The sequence below is a fragment of the Solanum verrucosum genome, unplaced genomic scaffold (genome assembly GCF_900185275.1).
Source record: "Solanum verrucosum unplaced genomic scaffold, falcon-dt-bn FXZP01000094.1, whole genome shotgun sequence".
Lineage (NCBI taxonomy): Eukaryota > Viridiplantae > Streptophyta > Magnoliopsida > Solanales > Solanaceae > Solanum > Solanum verrucosum.
This window is the reverse complement of record NW_026019970.1, coordinates 96895-112844: the sequence shown is the minus strand read 5'-3', so window position 1 is coordinate 112844 and position 15950 is coordinate 96895. Positions and strand designations below refer to the sequence as shown.

At 37.2% G+C, this 15950-nt stretch overlaps 1 protein-coding gene across 2 annotated transcripts in view; it reads left to right on the top strand.

Annotated features, from left to right (window-relative positions):
• The first annotated feature begins 1544 nt into the window (after positions 1-1544).
• LOC125817098 (MLP-like protein 34) overlaps positions 1545-15950 on the top strand; it is an 89437-nt gene continuing 75031 nt past the window's right edge. Inside the window, exons 1-2 of one of the 2 annotated variants that reach the window (XM_049496676.1) lie at positions 1545-1731; positions 2471-3019. In XM_049496676.1, coding sequence (XP_049352633.1) covers positions 1545-1731; positions 2471-2739 — 456 coding nt within the window. In that variant the 3' untranslated portion in view covers positions 2740-3019. Of the gene's footprint in view, positions 1732-2470; positions 3020-15950 lie in introns of those variants that run through there. The other variant, XM_049496677.1, reaches the window with a different exon arrangement.

Genomic DNA, 15950 nt, shown 5'->3' with positions numbered 1-15950 from the left:
AATTTTCCTTTGGTCGTCCTCCTCTTTCATGTTTATATAATAATAAAATATATAGATAGAAATAGGTCTAACCCATCGGTGGCCCCTTAAAGTTGGCACCAATTTTCATTTAGACACTTTAACTAAGTTTTGTTCATTTTAGACACCTCATGTCATGCCCCGTTGTCATTTTGACATTTTTTACTGACATGACATAGTGAGTGTAATACACTCAATATCAGCGCGTGAAAGACTCATTTAATTATTTTTTTAAATTTTCTTCCTCATTTTTCAGCCACCATCTCTCAAAACTTGAACTCCTTCTATGGAGAAATAGTTTTGATGATGCTACAGACAAATAAAACGAATTTCAACACGAAGGAATTTCACAAAAAAATAAATTTCAACACATTAGAAGGGCTACGATTCATGTTGTCGCAAAGAAGAAAGGCAACAAAAAATCTTGAAAAAGACGATGGGTGGGGTGGGAGAGGGGTGGAGAAGACGATGTGGGTGGGAAAGGGGTTGGGGTTAGGGTGGGCAGAGGTGGAGAAGACGCTGGGTGGGTGGGGGAATAGTGGAGAAGACGATCTGGGTGGGTGGGGAGGAGTTGGGGTGTGTGGGGCGGAGAAGATGACTTGGTGGGATTGGGTTATTTTTTTTAATTCTTTGTGTAAAAAATTCCACATGTTATTTAGTTATTGGCTACTTCTTCATTCTACTAAAATATCATCATTTAAAAATTATTTTTAATATATATACCACGTGTTTTTATTTAATTTGTCACTTTGACACGTCATCAGCGAGTGTGTTACACACACCTTATATATTTGACTGATTGTTAAAAAAATGCTAAAATAACACAATGCAGTATGACATGAGGTGTCTAAAATGAACAAAGCTTAGTTAAGGTGTTTAAGTGAAAATTGATACCAACTTTTGGGGGCCACCGATGGATTAGGCCATAGAAATAATTCAATTGTCATAGTCATCAATATCACATTTATTGCTAAATCACAAAACCACCACGTCTCAACAAATTTAAGTTGTCAGAGTTATTATATTATGTTATATTATATTATATTAAGGGATAAAGTATAAGTATTCCTAGACTATGATCAAAATTCCAGAGACATATTTTAATTAAATTAAGGTCCTATTATCTCCTGAACTCATTTGTTTTATAATTTTATATACCTTTTGACTTACACAGTTGAAACACGTGAGGATGTTTGGATTTCACGCAAGTAAAAAAGGTGTACAAAGCTACAAACAAAAATAAGTTTGGAGGTAATAAAATCTTAATTTAGTTAAATTATGTCTCTAAGATTTCGATTATAGTCTAGGAATATTTGTGCCTTATCCCTTATATTAATAAAAATACTCAACTTGTAGAAAATAATTATAATAATCTATGCCCCTAAGTTCAACTATATAAGGACTTCCATTTCTGATTTATTATACATCAATTTTTTCCAATAATACTTTTATTTCTATATTACAGATCAATTTTTTAATAATACTTTTATTTCTATATATTACAGAATCATTTTTCTAAAAAAAAAATGGATTTGAAAGGAAAGTTGATTTCTAAAACAGAAATAAAAGGTTGTAAGGATTTGTTTCATGAAATGTTTTGTGAAAAACCACACCATCTTCCAAATGTTGTACCACAAACTATTCAAGCTGTTGATTTACATGAAGGTGATTGGGGTACTGTTGGCTCCGTTGTCAACTGGAATTATACTATGGGTAACATTTTTTTATCACTTCTTTTAATTGAATCGTATGTTCACTATTATTTATTCTGATTGACGATTATTTATAATAATTTCTCTATTTATAATCGAAAAATAGGACCATTCTTCCTTCCAATTAGCCTAATTTTAAAAGTAGGCATTTGTAGTTGACCTTGGAATGAAACAAATATAGTTAACTAAAGTTTACTTCAAAATATTTGATTTTTTTTATAAAGAAAAGAAGAAGAAGAAGAAGTAGTTGCAGTAGTAGCCATTCCATCTACAGATAAATAAAAAGAAGTAATAATTAGAACTCGATTATTATAAATAAATTTTTTGATTGGCTAAAACAATTGGCTCTAGCAAATATTCTTTAAAATAAATTTGGCCCGAAAAATAAAAAAACCAGATGCACGGTTACAAGAAATAATCATTGCATCTAAATAAAAAGTAAAATTAAATACACAAATCAAACTCTATTATTTTGGACAAAAACTTCAAAAATAATTGTAGGAAGGATAATTCGATCATATAATTTGTGTACCAAACAACAATTTTACTTCTCTTTGAGCCGATAGTAATATTTATTTCTATTCTTGATTATGTTCATTTATAAATAGAAAATCTTCAAAAATATACCGTCCAACATAAATTTCTTATACAACATTATATTTAGAGAAAAACATTGCATATAATGTATCAATCTTGTATAAATATGTAACTTTCCATCCTTTTTTTTTCACAAAAAATAGAGGGACAGGAAAAAGTTGTTAAGGTGGTTGTTGATGACATAAACAAGGAAAAAAGGTTAGTGACATTCAAGGCAATTGAAGGTTATGTGATAGAGGAATACAAGGCCTTCAAAGCAACTCTTCATATTGAGAATAACGGAGATAACAACTTGGTTATATGGACTATTGAATATGAAAAGCAGAATGAACACATTCCAGAACCGTTCTCTTATTTGCAATTTGCCACTAATATAACCAAAGATGTTGACACCTATCATGTCAATCAGTAATATCTATGTTGTTCAGACTCTTCAAATATATGGACGAGTGTGTGTCAGAGATTCTTCAATAGTAATGTACTTTTGGAGAATATTCATCACAACAAGTGTGGTATGTTTTTGAAGAATCCAAAGTAATATGTTGTGAATAATGGATTTCCATGTTCTCTTTGAAAGAGGTGGTTGCTTGTTGATTTTTGTGTTTCCCATAAAGATGTAGTTTGCTTTGTTGTATTTACATGAAAAAAATTGTACTATTTCGTTTCTTCAAGAACAAATTTTATTTATTTGATTTGACTTTGTGATTAAAGTAAGTTGAATCTTTAGTCCTCTCTGTTTTGGTAAGATTTTATGTCATCAGAGGAAATTTCAAAATTAGCTAAGAGTAGAAATATAATATGGTTCTTTGCTGTAGTTTGTTTAATAACGATTCGTAGCTATAGCAAAGAATCATATTATTTGTATATCTAATTGATATTGTATCACGAATATAATTGATGTTGATGTAATATACCACAAATACAATAAATTACAGGTGAAAATAAAATGACAAAAATGAATGAATAAATCTTTAGGCTGAGGCGCAGATATCTCACTCTTTAAGGAGATTCAAGCGCACTGCAGCATAATCTACACCGATCCAGCAGTATCACTCTTGACTTGTCCCCTCCAGGATACAACAGTCCAACAACGTCGTACAACTGAAACAACTCCGGATTAGTTGAAGAGTCCAAAGCTCCACAAAAGAACACCTTCTTCAACATATAATTATTCTCTTGTTTGTACAGCGAATATAGTTGAAGACTAAGAATATTTTCTTTTGTCTCAACTCTTTCTTTCACTACACTAACTCAATATACACAATATAACACTTCTCATTTTTTTCTTACACTCTTTCTCTTGTATCTCATCTTCTTAACAATTCAAAGCAAGACATCACTATCTTCCTTATAATTAATAGGAAGATAATGAGTAGTAAATTGAGTAAATGAATCGCCCAAAGGTTACACAAGTTACAAGGTATAATGAGGTAGAATAATGGGTGAAATTAGTGGTAGATCATGGCAATAGTGGTTACAAGAGTTACTACACAATAATGACCACATTTTTGTCAACTTATACCCACTAACAAATACACTTAATATTTTAATTTTAATATTAAAATGCATTAACACCAACAATTGATATAATTGATTTGTATAAAATAAAACTAGCTACTAGAAGGAGGAGAGAGACGTGTGAGATTGGGAGAGGGAGAAGAGAGGAGGGTGAGATCTGGGAGAGAGAGGTGTGAGAGATGCAATTGATTTGTATATCTGACAAATAATTGTATCACGAATACAATTGATTTATATCAATAAATATATTGGTATCAAAGACTATTGTATTCATCTCGTTGATGCAAATCAATTGTATCAAATATATCAATGAATACAATTTGTATCCAAATACAACTTGTATCGAGGAATACAATGTATCGTTATAATTCATAACAAATTATATTTGTAGTCATGTGCATTTGTATTTATCGGTCACCCTGTGTATTATATTTATATGTCACCATGTATATTTGTGTTACCGTTTGTATTTGTATCTTCGACGTGTTACCATTTGTATCACTTATTGCTACCATTTGTATTTGTATTGCAGAGAGAAAAAGGAAATGACGAGAGAGAGATGAAAGAGTGGGGCAAGAGACATAGGAGAGAGAATTTTTTTATAAAATCTTTAACTATGGTTAGGAATCATAATTCTTTTAGACTATAGTTATATATAGTAAAATACATATCACATATTTGCCTTCTTATGTAATTTTTTCTTATCATTACTAATTTCATAAATTTCAATAGGAAGACCCTTTGAAAGATCATTCGTATTATCCCAACAAATTCAACTAAATTTGGATGCAAGTGTAACACCTCGCTTTCTAAATGAACTAGAAAGAGCTAGAATTAGAAAGAGTTGTTTTTGGAAAGAATGAAAAATTTGGAAATTATGTTAAGTTTGGGGTTTTGGTCAACTTCAAATGACCATAACTCCTAGCTCAGGATGAGTTACGTGTGCTTCCAGATACCGTATAAAAGATATTGGAATTATCTTTCCAACACCGCCGAGTTTGCACGATTCTGAGTTCGTATAAGTGAGATATGCCCATTGGAAGTTGGGATGTTCAATTAAGGAAAGTCTAATCCAGGTTTTTGAAGGGCATTATGGTCTTTTCCATACCCCATGACTTGATTTAATTTTTTGGTAATTAATTGGGGTCTAAACTGATAGGATTCAGTTTACGCTTTTACCATATTGAGTTAGAATTTTAGAGAAGAGAAAAAAAAGAGGAGAAAAGAGGAGAAGGAGCAAGAATTGTCAAGAACTTCAAGAATCACTTGTGGATTTCGTCAAGGGGTGATCCCTACGAGTTATGTGAGTTCACATAGTTGGGTTCGTTCACCCACGCGCCAAACATGTTTATTTCAGTATGACTTTCTTCCTAAAAGATTGAGACTTTGATGTTCTTGAGTTATATTCTTGAATTGCTTTTGTTCTTGAATTTGGGATGATATTGAGGAGTTCTTGAGAGTTTATGGTCGATTTTAGAGTTGTGTTTGATTAGATCCTTGTGTATACTTGTTGGGTATATGAATCTAAAGAGAATTTGGGAAAAGGAACCGAGTTTAGGCGAATTGGGGCTGGAAAACGAAGAAGGAAAAAGTAGGGCAAATCTGGGTAGCAGGTCCACGTCGCGGACCAGTTCCTCAGGATTGACAAAGTTTTCTTCGCGGAGCAGTCACGGACCGTTCTACCTCAAAATTTATTTTGCGAACAAATAATTAAATGCATCTCTGGGTCGCGGACTTGCTTCCAGACAGTGATTTCTTGATCTTTTCTCATGTTTAACTATCTAAACACACTCCTAAACATCATGATATCTTTCTTATCACAAATCAAAATCCTTGAATCCATAATTCAATTCAAGGAAAGGTTAAGAGTCAAGTCAAAGGAAGTTAAGAGTCAAGTCAAGAGAAGTTAAGAGTCAAGTCAAGAGAAGTTAAGAACCAAGTCAACAGAAGTTCATAGAGTCTTCCAAAAGTCCTTTACAAATGTTTTAAATTTGTTTTAAGACTTGAGTTTTGATTTGAGAAAAGAGTAAATTTTGAAGTTTATTTCTTCAAAAGAGTATATTGGGACTATGTATTCCCAAAGAGTAAAATGTTGTCATATTTAAAGAAGAAAGGAAACCTTGATTTCCAAAAGAGCCTTTGAGCTAGTTTTCAGTTAAAGAGTAAATGTTTTCACATTTAAAGAAGAAAGGAAACCTTGATTGCAAAAGAGCCTTTGAGCTATTTTTTAGTTAAAGAGTAAATGTTTTCACATTTGAGCAAGAAAGGGAACATCGATTCCAAGAGATCTTTTAAGCTAAGTTTTGAGTAATTATCTCAAACCAAAGAAAGAAGTTATGTTTTTCAACATATGAGCTGAGTATTTTGGGAGTAGTATTGAGCACCGATATGGGGACGAGTTTGAGTTCAGATAACTCACGTCTCCATAAACCATGTAGCCATCATGGGTAGTAAAGGATCATACTCATTAGATGACTCATTTAGTGCTTTTTAACATAGACTAGTGGATCCACTTAGTTAAGACATTCTATATGACGACAAAGTATAAGACAGTTCTAGCAGCGTGGCAAGACGTTATTTCACCACTTAGACTCATAGTAGTGGTTGTCGGTTAGAGAAACTCCCACAGAAACTATATTACTTTATTATATGATTAAAGTTGAGTTTGTTATTGCATTTTCTTTAACAAACTAAGTTGTTTTCTACTATTTTAAAGGCTTTCTATACATTGCATGTGTTTTATTGCTTTATATTGAGTTAAGATGTTCATGAGTTGAGTAAAGCCAAGGTAAGTTTTCTTTCAGTTCCTTTCAAGCTTATGTCTTGTTTTAGATTTCCCCTCGCATACTCGTACATTCAATATACTGATGCCATTTGGCCTGCATCTTTTAATGATGCAGACACAGGCATGATCAACATCCAGCGCATCGTTGATTCTAGTTGAGCTCCAGAGTTTGTTGGTGAGCCTCCTTGCTTCCAAAGGATCCATTTTTATTGCTTTTTAGTATTTAGTTCATTAGGATGTCGTGGATCTTGTCCTGATATCCATCTTAGTTATTAGAGGCTTCATAGATAGACAGTCAGTTAGTTCATTTGTCTTTATCTTGTTATTGACTTATGTTCAGTTTTGAGTTACCACTTTGGCTAAGTTAAATGTTTATTTCTAAAACATTATGAGTTTAGTTTGAGACAGTTAAATTATCTTGCATTTGAGTTCTTTTCTTAATGCTTAAAGTCTTCCGCTGAGTAAGTAAGCCAGGCCAAGGGTTTGCTTGGGGCCAACAATGGTTCTCGAGTGTCAGTCTCGCCCAATGTGTAGGCTCGGGGTGTGACAAACTTGGTATCAGATCACAGAGTTCAAGAGTCCTAGGGAGTCTATGAAGCCGTGTATGTAGAGTCCTAGTAATCGGTGTGAAGCACGCCACATCTATAATTAGGAGGCAACAACATTTAGGAATTTCCTTCACTTTCTTCATACTCATTTCGTGCGATAGAGTTCTTCTCTAGATAATTTCTTTCTAACTCGTGCTTGCGCGTAACTAATTGTGAGTTGGACAATTTTTTAGAGTGCTTCCATGGGGAGCTTCTTTCCTCGTGAGCTAAGAGAAGCAAAGAGATGGTTGCCGACATGAGAAACAGGCTGAGTGTCACGCCCCGAGCCTACACCTTGGGTGGGACCGACACTCGGAGACCATTGCTGGCCCCAAGCGAACCCTTGGCCTGGCTTTCTTAATTCAGCGAAAACATAACTCAACAGCATAACACAATGCAATGGAAGGTTATAAAACAACCAACTGATAAAAATCTGGCCAAAAAAGCAACTCTAGTCTCAAAATATAATATAATATATATATATATATAAACATAGATGAGAGACTCAAAGAGACTCAAAACTAGCTGACTGACTGTCTATGAAGCCTCTAAGATACTGAGATGGATGTTGGGCCAGACCCCGCAACATCCTAATAAAACAAACTTAAGAACACAAAACAACCGAGTCCTCCGGAAAGCAAGGAGGCTCACCACTGACTCTGAAGTGCTCAGCTGGATCAACGGCGTGCTGAATGTTGATCCTAGGTACCTGTGTCTGCATCGTCAGAAGATGCAGGCCAACTGGCATCAGTACATTGAATAGACGAGTATGCGAGATTGAAAGCTAAACCACGACTTAAGCTTGAAAAGAGTACAAGAGAACACTCACCTTGGCTCTGTTCGACTCATGAATAACTGAACTTAATATATAAAGCAATAAGACACATGCAATATATAAAGCTTGTAAAACTATTAAAACAACTTAGTTCATTAATGATAAAATAATAACAAACTCAACTTTACTTAAATAAAACTAATATAACTTTAGTGGGAGGTTCTTTAACCGACAACCACCACTATGAGCCCTAGTGATGATACAACGTTTTACCTCACGTTGCCCAAGGACCATCCTATACCTTGCTATGATATAAGACCTTACTTTTGCTTAGTGGATCCACTAGCTTAATCTTACGTGATCATCTAAAAAGAATGATACGTCAAGTCCCACGTTGGCGCATGGTTTTTATGGAGAGTTGAGTTAATATGAACTCGTGTCCCCAATTCGGTGCTTAATACTACTCCCAAAAATACTTTGGCTCATAAGTGTCTTTAAACACATCTTTCTTTAGTTTAAGATAATTGCTCGAAACTTAGCCCAAAGGCTCTTTTGGAAAACATGGTTCCTTTCTTACTCAAATGTAAAAATATTTAAAAACTTCTTTGGAAAATACATAGTTCCCTAATAACTTTGGGGAATTGAACTCGACTTTATGCTCTTGACTTAACTTGAAACTTGAGACTCTTCACTTGGCTTGGAACTTTTTACTCTTTACTCGACTTGAGACTTGAACCTTAAAAACCAAGTGAAAACGTTCGATAAAGGCTCTTGAAAATTTTTGAAAACTTGCTTTGACTTACTTAACTTCTAAGCTTAACTCTTGACTTAACTTGACTTAGAAACCAACTCTCCTTGAATTGGATTTTGAATTCAAGGTGTTTGATCACATGTTATGGAGGGATTCTTGATGTTTAGACGTACTTTGGAGTGTCGGAAGCAACTATGAAACATAGGTACAATACCAACGAACATGCATGAGAAAGTGTGAAAAGAATGGGGGAACTTGGCGTCCTTGGCGCTCTGCAAGGCGCGGAGCGCCAGCCCTCAAAGCTCAGAAGGCCAGCTGAGGCGCTCTGCAAGGCGCGGCGCCCCAAGGGGTGAAGTTCAGAACACTTCTTGGGGCGCTCTGCAAGGCGCAACGCGCCACCCCTTTTCCCCAACAACTTCGACTTTTCTCCTTCTTTTCTCCAACTCTAAACCTTTTAAACTTCAAGGTTTCCAGCCCCAAACATTTAGAATCATAAATCCTCAACATACAATGGATTTCAACTCAAAAACATAATAAAAAACATGTCCCAAATCAACAAGGGACTTCAACAACACAATCAACAACATAACCCAACAACTTCAACAACAAAACCAATCCTTTCTCGAAAATAAAACGAGTTTGGTGCGTGGGGAAAAGAATCAACCCAACACTATGAGCTCACATACCTAGTAGGGATCACCCTCGACTATATCCATGATGATCTTTGACGGAAACTTTCTTGATCTCCTCTTTTTTCTCTTCTTCTCCTCTTCACTCAAAACCCTCACTCTCACTCTTTTAAAATGGGACAAACTGATCTAAAAATCAGTCCCACACTTAAATATAACCAAAAGAATTGATTAGGGAAAAGACCAAAATGCCCTTAAAATTTTCGGACGGATTTCCCTGCCAGTGCCCAACTTCCAAAGGGCCTAACTCACTCATACGAACTCTGAATCGAGTAAAATCGGTGGCGTTGGAAAGATCATTCCACGAGCTTCGCAAACATAACTTGAACTACACCTAACTCATCCTGATCTAGGATTTAGGATTGTTCAAAGTTGGCCAAAAACTCATTTTTTTCCCATACTTAACCAAATTTCCAGATTTTTGAATTCCTTCCAAAAATAGTTAATTCCAATTCTAAGCCTCTTCTTAGCTATTTCAAATTGTCGGATGTTACAATATCTCCCCCCTTGGGAACATTCGTCCTCTAATGAGGTTACTCTTACAAGGCTAAGGGTGTAACATCAATTCAAACACCAAACAAGCAATCATGCAAACACAACAACAATAACATGCTCATTAAAATTTTTAAAGAGCACTAAGAAGGAAATTAGTACCTTGATCTACAATTCCTCCGGATTAAAAGAGATATGGATATCTCTTCTTCATGTCCTCTTCGGCTTCCCAAGTAGCTTCCTCAACAAACTAGTTCCTCCAAAGGACCTTGACTGATGCTACATCTTTCGTTCTCAACCTACAAACTTGACGATCTAGAATCTGAATAGGAATCTCTTCATAAGATAAGCTATCTTTGATCCCAACACTTTCAGTCGGCAGGATCAATGAAGGATCGCCTATGCACTTTTTCAACATAGAGATATGAAATACCGGATGAACCGCTGCTAGTTCCTGTGGTAACTCCAACTCATATGCAACATTGCCAATTCTCTTGTCTATGCGGTAATGTCCAATATATCGGGGACTAAGTTTCCCCTTCTTACCAAACCTCATAACCCCTTTCATGGGTGAAACTTTCAAATATACCCAATCATCTATTTCAAACTCTAACGCCCTTCTCCTAACATCAGTGTAGGATTTCTGGCAGTTCTGTGTCGTTTTCAACCTCTCTTGAATCACTTTCACCTTCTCCATAGCTTGGTGAACTAAATCTGGTCCTATCAACCCTGGTTCGCCAACTTAAAACTATCCAATAGAAGATCTACATCTTCTCCCATAAAGAGCTTCGTAAGGAGCCATCTGGATGCTAGAGTGATAAATGTTGTTGTAGGCAAACTCAATGAGAGGTAGGTGATCATCCCAATTACCTTTGAAATCGATTACACAAGCCCTCAACATATCTTCTAAAGTATGAATAGTGCGCTCAGCTTGCCCATCAGTCTGAGGATGAAAGGCAGTACTTAAGTTCACCTTCGAACCCAAGCCTTTCTGAAAAAATTTCCAGAATTGTGCAGTAAACTGTGCACCTCTATCTGAAATAATGGAGATTGGGACTCCATGAAGTCTCACTATCTCTTGAATATATAACTTGGCATAATCTTCTGCTGAAAGGGTAGTCTTTACCGGTAGAAAATGAGCTGACTTTGTCATTTTGTCGACAATTACCCAAATAGAATCATGTTATCTGTGAGGCCTTGGCAACCCTGTGATGAAATCCATATTGATCATCTCCCACTTCCATTCTAGAAGTTCTATCCTCTGAGCCAAACCACCGGGCCTTTGGTGCTCAACTTTCACTTGTTGGCAATTTGGACACTTAGCAACAAACTCTGCAATGCCCTTCTTCATGCCATTCCACCAATAAACTTCTCGCAAGTCACGATACATCTTGGTGGAACCCGGATGAATAGAATATCTGGAGTTGTGAGCTTCCTCCATAATCCTCTCTTGGAGTCCATCTACCATTGGTACGCACAATTTACCTTGATATCTCAATACACCATCTCCCCCTTGTTCAAAAGCTAATACTCTTTGCTTTTGAACATTTGCCTTCAACTCAAGCAAAATGGGATCTTGATCTTGTTTCTCTTTCACTTCTGACACTAGTGATGACTCGGCCTCGCTCATCACTTCTATTCCTCCTTCTGCTGAATCTATAAGTTTGACTCCCAGGTGTGCCAGTCTGTGCACATCTGTTGCTAACTCTTTCTTTGTTTCTTCAATATGGGCGGTGCTACCCATAGACAACCTGCTTAAAGAATTAGCAACAACGTTAGCCTTACCTGGGTGGTAAAGAATACTCAGGTCATAATCCTTGAGTAACTCTAACCACCTCCTCTGTCTGAGATTAAGCTCTTTCTGAGTAAGCACAAATTGAAGGCTCTTGTGATCGGTAAATACATCGACATGCACACCATACAAGTAATGACGCCATATCTTCAAAGCAAATACTACAGCAGCTAACTCCAAGTCATGGGTTGGGTAATTCTTCTCATGAACTTTCAACTGTCTGGAGGCATAAGCTATAACCTTACCATTCTACATTAGGACACAACCCAAACCAATTCTAGATAAATCACAATACACCACAAAACCTTGAGTACCTTCTGGTAACGTCAAAACTGGAGCTGTAATCAACTTCTTTTTCAATTCCTGAAAGTTGTTCCCACAAGCTTCAGACCATTGAAATTTCACTGTCTTCTAAGTCAACTTGGTCAAAGGAGATGCAATAGACGAGAACCACTCAACAAACCTTCTATAATAGCTAGCTAAACCCAAGAAACTCATAATTTCAGTTGGAGATGTGGGTCTAGGCCAATTATGCACTGCCTCAATCTTCCGAGTATCAACTTTAATTCCATCACCGGACACAATGTGGCCTAGGAGCACCACAGACTTAAGCCAGAACTCACACTTAGAGAACTTGGCATACAACTCCTTATCTTTCAAAGTCTGAAGAACTATTCAGAGATGACTAGCATGATCTTCTTCATTCCTTGAATAGATTAGTATGTCATCAATGAAGACGATAACAAACATATCTAAATAAGGTTTGAAGACTCTATTCATAATGTCCATGAAAGCTGTCGGTGCATTGGTCAAACCAAAGGACATGACTAAAAACTCAAAAGGACCATATCTGGTTCTGAAAGCTGTCTTTGGAATATCACAATCCCTTACTCTTAACTGGTGATAACCTGATCTGAGGTCAATCTTCGAAAAGCAAGTAGCACCCTGAAGCTGATCGAAAATATCATCAATCCTCGAAAGAGGGTACTTATTCTTGATGGTAACCTTATTCAACTGGCGATAATCTATACACATTCTAAGGGAACCATCTTTCTTTCTCACAAACAAGACTGGAGCGCCCCAAGGTGAGACACTAGGCCGAATGAAACCCTTATCTAGGAGATCTTTCAACTGCTCTTTCAACTCTGTTGATGCCATTCTATAGGGCGGAATAGAGATAGGACGAGTATCTGGAATGAGATCTATGCCAAAATCTATTTCTCTCTAAGGAGGAATTTCGGGTAGATCATTAGGAAAAACTTCTGGAAACTCTCTTACTATAGGAATTGACTGGAAATGAGGTATCTCAACACTAGAGTCATGAACTCGAACTAAGTGATAGATACAACCCTTTGAAACTAACTTTCTCGCCTTAAGGTACGAAATAAAACGACCCTTAGGCACTACTGAACTACTACTCCACTCTACGACTGGCTCACTTGGAAATTGAAACTTGACCACTCGAGTTCTACAATCTATCGATGCATGACAGGCATGAAGCCAATTCATACCTAAAATGATGTCGAAATCTACCATGTCTAACTCAACTAAATCAGCCATGGTGCTCTTGTGATTGATAGAAACAGGACAATCACGATAAACTCTTTATGCTAAAGTAGACTCCCCAACAGGTGTAGAAATACAAAAGGGTTCACAAAGTCTTTCAGGAAGAACCTCAAACTTATTTGCAACATAAGGGGTTACAAAAGATAAACTTGCTCCTGGGTCTAGCAAAGCATATACATCAAAAGCAAAGACTTTGATCATACCAGTGACAACATTTGGAGAATTTTCTTGCTCATGGTGACTGGTGATTGCATAAAGGCGGTTTGCTCCTCCGCTGGTACTAGAAGTAGCTCCTTTAGGTGTCGTCCTGTCTGGGGGAGCAACTGAAGAAGATTGGGCCCTACTGCCCAAATTTCCACTACCTTGCTTATTTTTCGGGCACTCCTTCATGAAGTGACCCTTTTGCACACAATTAAAGCACCCTGTCTGACCATCACGACATTTGCCTAGGTGGGTTCTACCACACCTAGCACATGTAGGAAACAAACTACCTCCTTGTGCCACACTACCTGAGGACTGTGTTGGTCTAGCCTTGAAGTCCTTCGAATTTTGGCCATTAAATTCACCTCTGTATCTAGGTGCAGGTGCTCTAGCAGATGACGGAGCAGGTCCCTTTTGCCTTTGCTGAAAGGATGAACGGTTTGAATTTCCTTTCTGCTGCCCGGACTCGTTACCGGTCTTAGATCTCTTATTTCTGAACTCTTCTCTGTCCCTCAGCTTCTTTTCCTCAACCTGTTGTACATAGACCATTAACCTTGATATGTCCATGTCCCCGCTAAGCATCGCAGCCCTACCTTTCTTACTCGACAACCGAGACAGTCCAGCTACGAACAAACTCATTCTATTTCTCATGTCCACCACCATATCCGGAGCATAGCGGGATAGTTGAGTGAACTTCAGACTGTACTCATGAACACTCAAAGACTCCTGCTTAAGTGTGAGGAACTCACGTACCTTGGCCTCTCTCAATTCTCGAGGAAAGAAATGCCCCAAGAAAGCTTCCTCAAAACAGGCCCAATTCGCAGGTGGTGCATTCTCAACTCTGCTTCCTTTCCACTGGTCAAACCAAGTTCTAGCAACATCCTTCAATTGATACGCAACTAGTTCAACCCGCTCAGTATCTGCCACATGCATCACATCAAAAATCTTCTTCAAATCTTCAATGAAGTTCTCTGGATCCTCAGTAGTGTTTGAACCCATGAAACTCGGAGGATTCATCTCCAAGAACTCACGAATCGTAGAAGTGTCAGCTCTTTCATGTCGAGCTCCCCTTTGCTAACCAATCTGATTAGTTACAGCTTGACTCAGAATTCTAATTACCTCTCTGAACTCGGCATTAGAAACTTTCCCTTGATGCTGCACTCCATGTGCATGAGGTAACTCTTGCTCATCAATATAACGTCTAGGAAGACGCCCTCTGCCAACTCTTCGTGGAGGAATGACTATCTGAAACACGCGCAAGCATGAATTAAAAAGAAACTCTTTAGAGATAAACGCTAACGCACGTTAATAAGTGTGAAAGAAATGAGAAATCTTCCTAAATGTTGTAGCCTCCCAATTATAGATGTGGCGCGCTTCACACCGATAACTAGGACTCTACAGACACGGCTTCATAGACTCCCTAGGACTCTTGAACTCTGTGCTCTGATACCAAGTTTGTCACGCCCCGAGCCTACACCCTGGGCGGGACCAGCACTCGGAGACCATTGCTGGCCCCAAGCGAACCCTTGGACTGGCTTTCTTAACTCAGCGGAAACTTAACTCAACAGCATAAATCAATGAAATGGAAGGTTATAAAACAACCAACTGATAAAAATCTGGCCAAAAAGGCAACTCTAGTCTCAAAATAGAATATTATATATATATATATATATATATACATAGATGAAAGACTCAAAACTAACTGACTGACTGTCTATGAAGCCTCTAAGATACTGAGATGGATGTTGGGCCAGACCCCGTAACATCCTAATAAAACAAAAGTTAAGAACACAAAACAACCTAGTCCTCCGGAAAGCAAGGAGGCTCACCACTGACTCTGAAACGCTCAGTTGGATCAATGGCATGCTGAATGCTGATCCTGGGTACCTGTGTCTACATCGTCATAAGATACAGGCCAACTAGCATCAGTACATTGAATGTACAAGTATGCGAGATGGAAAGCTAAACCACGACTTAAGATTGAAAAGAGTACAAGAGAACACTTACCTTGGCTCTGTTCGACTCATGAATAAATGAACTTAATATATAAATCAATAAGACATATACAATATATAAAGCTTGTAAAACTATTAAAACAACTTAGTTCATTAATGATAAAACAATAACAAACTCAACTTTACTTAAATAAAAGTAATATAACTTTAGTGGGAGGTTCTTTAACAGACAACCACCACTATGAGCCCTAGTGATGATACAACGTTTTACCTCACGTTGCCCAAGGACCATCCTATACCTTGCCGTGATATAGGACCTTACCTTTGCTTAGTGGATCCACTAGCTTAATCTTACGTGATCATCTTAAAAGAATGATACGTCAAGTCCCATGTTGGCGCATGGTTCTTATGGAGAGTTGAGTTAATATGAACTCGTGTCCCCAATTCGGTGCTTAATACTACTCCCAAAAATACTTTGGCTCATAAGTGTCTTTAAACACATCTTTCTTTAG